This window comes from Alligator sinensis, unplaced genomic scaffold (genome assembly GCF_000455745.1).
Source record: "Alligator sinensis unplaced genomic scaffold, ASM45574v1 scaffold354_1, whole genome shotgun sequence".
Taxonomy (NCBI): Eukaryota; Metazoa; Chordata; order Crocodylia; family Alligatoridae; genus Alligator; species Alligator sinensis.
In genome coordinates, this window is record NW_005842200.1 from 1,817,622 (window position 1) to 1,823,621 (window position 6,000).

The 6,000-nt window shown below is 45.4% G+C and overlaps 1 protein-coding gene across 10 annotated transcripts in view; it reads left to right on the forward strand.

The window, feature by feature from the left end:
• Positions 1-5,243, forward strand: part of PRIMPOL (primase and DNA directed polymerase) — a 31,938-nt gene extending 26,695 nt beyond the window's left edge. For 6 of the 10 annotated variants that reach the window (XM_025207592.1, XM_025207593.1, XM_025207596.1 and 3 more), the window contains one exon: positions 3,086-5,243. In XM_025207592.1, the coding sequence (XP_025063377.1) occupies positions 3,086-3,454 (369 nt within the window). In that variant the 3' untranslated portion in view covers positions 3,455-5,243. Of the gene's footprint in view, positions 1-517; positions 572-615; positions 771-3,085 lie in introns of those variants that run through there. The other 4 variants (XR_003094771.1, XM_025207594.1, XM_025207599.1 and 1 more) reach the window with 4 other exon arrangements.
• The last annotated feature ends 757 nt before the right edge of the window (positions 5,244-6,000 follow it).

Consider the following 6,000-nt stretch of genomic DNA (forward strand, 5'->3'; position numbering starts at 1 on the left):
AGCAGAGGGCAATGAAAATGGTGAGGGAGCTGAGGACATGATTTATGAGGACAGGCTGAGGGAACTGGGCTTATTTAGTCTAGAGAAGAGAAGACAGAGATTTAGTAGCAGCCTTCAACTACGTGAATAGATGATAGAACAAGGAGCAGTGGTCTCAAGTTGCAGCAAGGGAAGTTTAGTTTAGATTATTAGGAAGAACTTTCTTACTAGGAGGGTAGTAAAACACTGAAACAGGTTACCCAGAGAGGTGGTGGAATGCATCATGGGTGGTTTCTAAGACCTAGCTAAAAAAGCCTTGGCTAGGATGATCTAGTTGGGGAATGGTCCTGCAGGGGGGTTGTATTAGATGACTTCCTGAGGTCCCTTCCAACCCTAATTTTCTATGATTCTATGAAAGATTTAAATTAAATGCCAAAACTACCATGTCTTATAGCCCCATAAAAGCCTTACCTACATTAAAGTGTTAGATTGTACAACCCTTGACATTATTCTTGCAACCCTATGATGTCTATGGCAGTGGTTCTCAACCTTTGGTACCTTATGTATCGCCTGCTGATCAACACAGCAAAAGTGAAACCGGAAGTCCCACCATGGCACTTCTGGTTTCGCCACCAGGAACCAAGTCCCACTTTTTCCACTGCGGCGGGGAGCAGTGCAGCCTGCGTGGGACCTCCCTCCCTATCCCCCGGCACACTGATGCTGGGGAGTGAAAGCTCTGGCACACCAGACACAGCAGGAGGGGCAGTGGTCAGAACTTCCAGCCTGAACAGGTAAAGAGCAAAATGCAGCACCCATGTACCCCCAGAGTTACACATACCATGGGTTGAGAAGCACTGGTCTATAGCACTAATTGTAATGGGGTCAGCAAGGGTGCTAACAGACTTACCTTAGCCATGCTCTAACTGATTGAGGGGGAAAGGAGTAGCATGAGCTGTCAGCTTGCCCAACCTGAGCTGGGGGGTTGGGGAATGGAATGGAACCCCCTTGCCTCTTAGGCCCCCTCCATACCCCAACTGGGGTAGCTGGGGGGGAGGGACCATGAGGCCAGAGGCTTTATTCCATCCCCGCCCCTCCAGCTCCAACTAGGCAGCAAACCCCAGCCAGTAACTTGGTGCTGTTTCCCCCCCTCCTACCCTCACACTGATAGCCCAGCCCACAAAGCACAAAAAATTAACCGTAGGCAACACAAGTTGCCTAAGACACACTAAAGCAGAATACCTTCATCTAATGCCTCATTTGAGAGAGGTTTTTTTGCATGCTCGACCATTTAAAAGGCGCTCTGTAGCTGTGTATATGTGCGTCAGCACAGCTATAGAGCACTTTTAGGGGCCTGAATTCATGAAAAATATAACTTGTGTAACAACCCCAAGTGTTTGGGTTTTTTTAAATGTGATGATAGTATAGCAACTAAAGAAGTGGTAGCGTAGACTGGACATCATTTTATCTGTATCTAGACAAGTCTTGTTTATAATAGTGAAGAAATAGCCAGAGACTGAACTCCTGTGCCATCTAACTCAGTAGTTCTCAACTTATTTTAGACTCAAGGCACTCACTATGTTCAAGGCACACCTTGGAAAATGCCAGCCCTTAGTACAAAAAATAACAACAATTCTGCTGTTGCAAAGGATTCAGACCACAAGAAGTCAGGATGTTTTTAAAAGTCTGGATTCCTATTTGAAATCTCTGGGTTTATATCTTGTGAATCATGTTTGCACGCCTAAAAATGCTAACATTGTGTGACACACCACGGCACTCAAGTTGGTTAGACCCATGATTCTCAACCAAAGTAGTTAAATACTCCTTGCAGAGGCTTTTTTTTTTTTTAGGTTAGGGATATGCTTGAGCAAATAAGTCAACTATCCACTGCAACACAAATCACCATGGAAATACAGCTGTATCTATGTAGAACTTAAATATTTTTGCCCTAATATACTGACAATGATTCAGTCTTAAAATGGCACAATATTAAACTAGTCAGTGACTTAAATATAACATTGTATCATCATTTTTTAAAATCTCTTTCTAATAAAGCATTTTGAAGAATATACTTAATGCAAGACTCCTACATTTTTAGAGTATCTTGCAATTGATAGTCTGAATTTTGAAGATAATAGTTTTTCAGTAACGCTTAGTAAAAATTTGGTCAAAGTAATTCCAGTTGTTAATCTGTTTTACATGTAGATACGCAGTTAAAAGTCCTGTTTAAGGTATCAAAGGTTGGTAACTATACACAGTATAAGCTCTTAAAGATAATGTCAAGATTTGTATGTATATCTTTATATTAAGATTAGTTTTCCAATACTACTTAAGTTATCTGTAGGTTTTTTCCTAAGTACCTTAAGATTGGCAGAGCACTTTGAAAACAACAAACTTGCTGCTGCAGGGAAAAACATAAGTATGCATGAAACATTTGCTCTAGCTGCTCCTATACAGACTAGCCAATTGCCTCTCAGGAATGATGGGGAATGGGGGGCAGGGAGGGAACTGAGCGCCACCACCCTGTGCTGCCACAGTCTCTCAGGGTGGGGGCGGGGGAAGCTTGTCCCACTGTCCCCTCTGTCCCCCTCAGCCAGCACCCCGTGCTGCTGCCTGCAGGTTGGGGAGGGGAGGCGAGGCCAATGGCGCTGGCCTTGCTCCCTGCTGCAGCGCCACCTCCTATCCGGAACACTCTTGGAGCACTCTGGTTGTTTCAGACAACCAATCAGAGTGCAAATAAAGCGCTACAGACAGACAGACAGACTACAGCTTTTATAACATTAGAAAAATAAAGTTAGATTGCTAGTAAGAATGTTCTTGAGTATGAGTTTTCAAAGTTTCTTAGTTCATCCAGAGTATTGTAAGAGCAAAATTCTACTTCCAGTGAAGCAAGAGCTGGCTTCTGTAGGATTAGTGCTTAACTGTACTGTAAACTACGCATATACCAGATTACAAAGAGAGCATGTCCTGCACTGACCTACATCATGCCTAATAGATATGGACTTTTTTGAAAGATCCAATATTAGCCTAACTTTGCTGCCATCTGAAACCAACTGAGTTTTTAGAAACGATTCATGTGAAATTCAGATGATGACATTTTCTTTTTAAGGAAGAAGAATATGTATTTATGGATGAAAGTGGTAACAAAAAAGAAAAAGTGGAACTATCTTCAAACCCTCCAGACTTCTCAGAGAGCATACCACTAAGAATATTTCAAGACAACAGGAAGTCTTTTGGCAAACTGTGCTCAAATACAGAATGGGACAATGCAAGTGATGATGCCTGTTTTCTGGAAGCTACTGAGGACATCGAACTAGCTGAAGCTGCAGATAATGGTTTGACCACATGCAACTACAACCTGGAAGAAATACCTGATGAACTCCTACTGGAGGCTGAGAAAACTGAAAACATGCTAACCAGTAGCAACAAGCTTGGCTTATCTACTAAGACATCACAGTTGACCACAACTATGTTCTAATGCCATAAGTCCTATTTACAGTAACTACTTTTCTGCCTCTAAAAGTGTATACTTAAACTTATCAGCTGTACTTTCACATAAGCAATTTAGATAAACATTCAAGAACCAAGTGCAAGTGTGGCTTAATAGGGATGTAGCCTTCTTCCATTGCTGCTTTTATATCTCACTTGGGTTGAGTGGCAGACCAATCACACGGAGATTCTGGGCCTACATATCAAGCAGGTAATTTCATTCCCTCAACATAGCGTGGCACAGCACAAACTCATCCCCCCTGCAGTTGTCAAATACAAAGACCAAGACCATAGCTGTGAAAACAAGACTACCATCTTACTTCCCAAGAAGAGGGTGTCATTGGACAGAGAAAGCACAGTGGAATATCCATGCAGGCTTATTTGTTCCCAGGATAGGTTTAAGATGGGGCATGAATTTAAAATAAAACACAAAGTGGCAAGTATAACATCTATAAAAGAAAAAAAAAAACACCAAAGAAAACTGGTGCAAGTAACAGTCTTACTGGGATCTAGAGTGAGGTGACATGTTATAACGAATGTTTAAAAGTTCTGGGGTTTATTGTGTTTATTCCCTTCAAGGAACAGGAAGAATCACTAATCAAAAGCTTATCTAAAGCAATGAAGAATACCTTTCTCAGATGACAAAAGCAATTCTATTAGATTTAAGCAATCAAACAAAAGGACACGTGCAATGTTTTAAACTATTTTTATTCATCAACAGGTGGTGGTGACAGAACTGTATCAGATCACTTGTGCCCTTTGCCATCCATCTCTTAGGAGGCAATCTTGTCTACTTTACCTGGAAATGGTCCTCAGCAAGTTTTATTATCAAGTCAACCTGTGTATATAATGTCCATTGATAACCCTTTAGACCAAGGGTAGGCAATTATTTGGGCTGAAGTGGAATTTAAGGAGTCTTGGTGAGTTGTTGTGGGCTGGGGAGGGAGGGAGGGAAAAGGAGTGCAACTGATCTTATCTGGCCCTGGGCCTATGTACCCCACACCCACCAGATGGAGCAGGTGCGGTCTCCATAGAGACTGGCCTGGAACCCCCACAGGCAGGGGCCACTCAGCCTCACAGACAGGATGGGGCCACGGACAGGTGGAGGTCAGTGTCCAGGAGCGGGGCAGAGCCATGATCTGCTTCCCTGCATGTGCCTGTGACAGGCACCGGATCCACAGGAAGGGACGTACAAGGAGCAGATCACAGCTCTGCCCTGGGCCCTGGCCCTGTGCTGTCACTGCCCCACAGCCTTGGCCTCACCCACCTGTCCCACTCCTGGATGCTGCTACCCACCTGCCTGTGGCCCCATCCCATCTGCCCAGGCTGGTCATAATAAAGTATCCACCCTCTCTGTCCAGCACCCTGGTAATGGCAGACAAGCAGCAGGGCTAGATCTGGCAGCAGCTTGCCACTACACCCCCCCCACCACACGCCTGGGGGCAGTGAGACCAGCCACACATGCCACAGCTTGGGCTGCTCCCTATGGCTAGGCAGGGCCCATGGACCTCCTGTGGGCCAGATACAGCCCCTGGAATGTATTTTGCCCACCTCTGACTTACTCTTCAAGGAGTTACAGTACTAATTTACTGGAAAGCAAGTTTCATTCATTGACTCATCCTGAGAAATTTGTGATAAGGTTCAGTGTAGCTTAACTATGTCAAAATGCCTTGCTGGACCTGGTCCTGGCCATGGGGGGTGACCTGGTGAGGGGGCTGCAGGTCCTTGACCACCTGGGCAACAGTGATCATCACCTGCTGGATTTCATTATCCAACGCAGGGCGTCTAAGGCTCACACCAAGGCTAAAGCCCTTGACTTCAGAAGGGCCAACTTCAATGAACTTAGGAGACTAGTGGGGGAGGCACCGAGGGCCCAGAAGGTAGAGGAGATGGGAGTCCATGAGGGATGGTCTTACCTTAAGGGGGTGATCCTCCAGGTCCAAAGGATAACAGTCCCTGAGAGAAGCAAGTGGGGTAAGAGTGCTCAGAAACCCCCTTGGCTCAGCAAGGGCATTCAGCAATGCCTGAGGAACTCAGGCTAGCGTCCAGGATTAAGGACAACAAAAAGTCCTTTTTCAAGTACATTGGGAGCAAGAAGAGGGCACCAGGCAATGTAGGGCCCCAGCAAGATGCAAACGGTAATCTTGTGGCTACGCCACACAAGAAAGCTGATATTTTTAACAGTTTCTTCACCTCTGTTTTCTTGAACAGGGACTGGGATATCCCACCTACCAGAGGTAGGGACAATCTTGGGGATAGCTCTGTCAAGACTTCCGTCAGCACAGATGTAGTTCGGGATCTTCTGAAAGGGCTAGACATTTTTAAATCTGCAGGTCCAGATGCCCTCCACCCAAGGGTGTTGAGGGAGCTGGCAGGGGTCATTGCGGAGCCCTTGGCCCGGCTGTATGAGCATTTGTGGTCATCTAGCCAGGTGCCAGGGGATTGGAAACCGGCTAATGTGGTCCCAGTTTTCAAGAAGGGGAGGAAGGAGGACCCTATAGGCCTGTAAGCCTCACCTCGGTGCTCGGGAAGCTC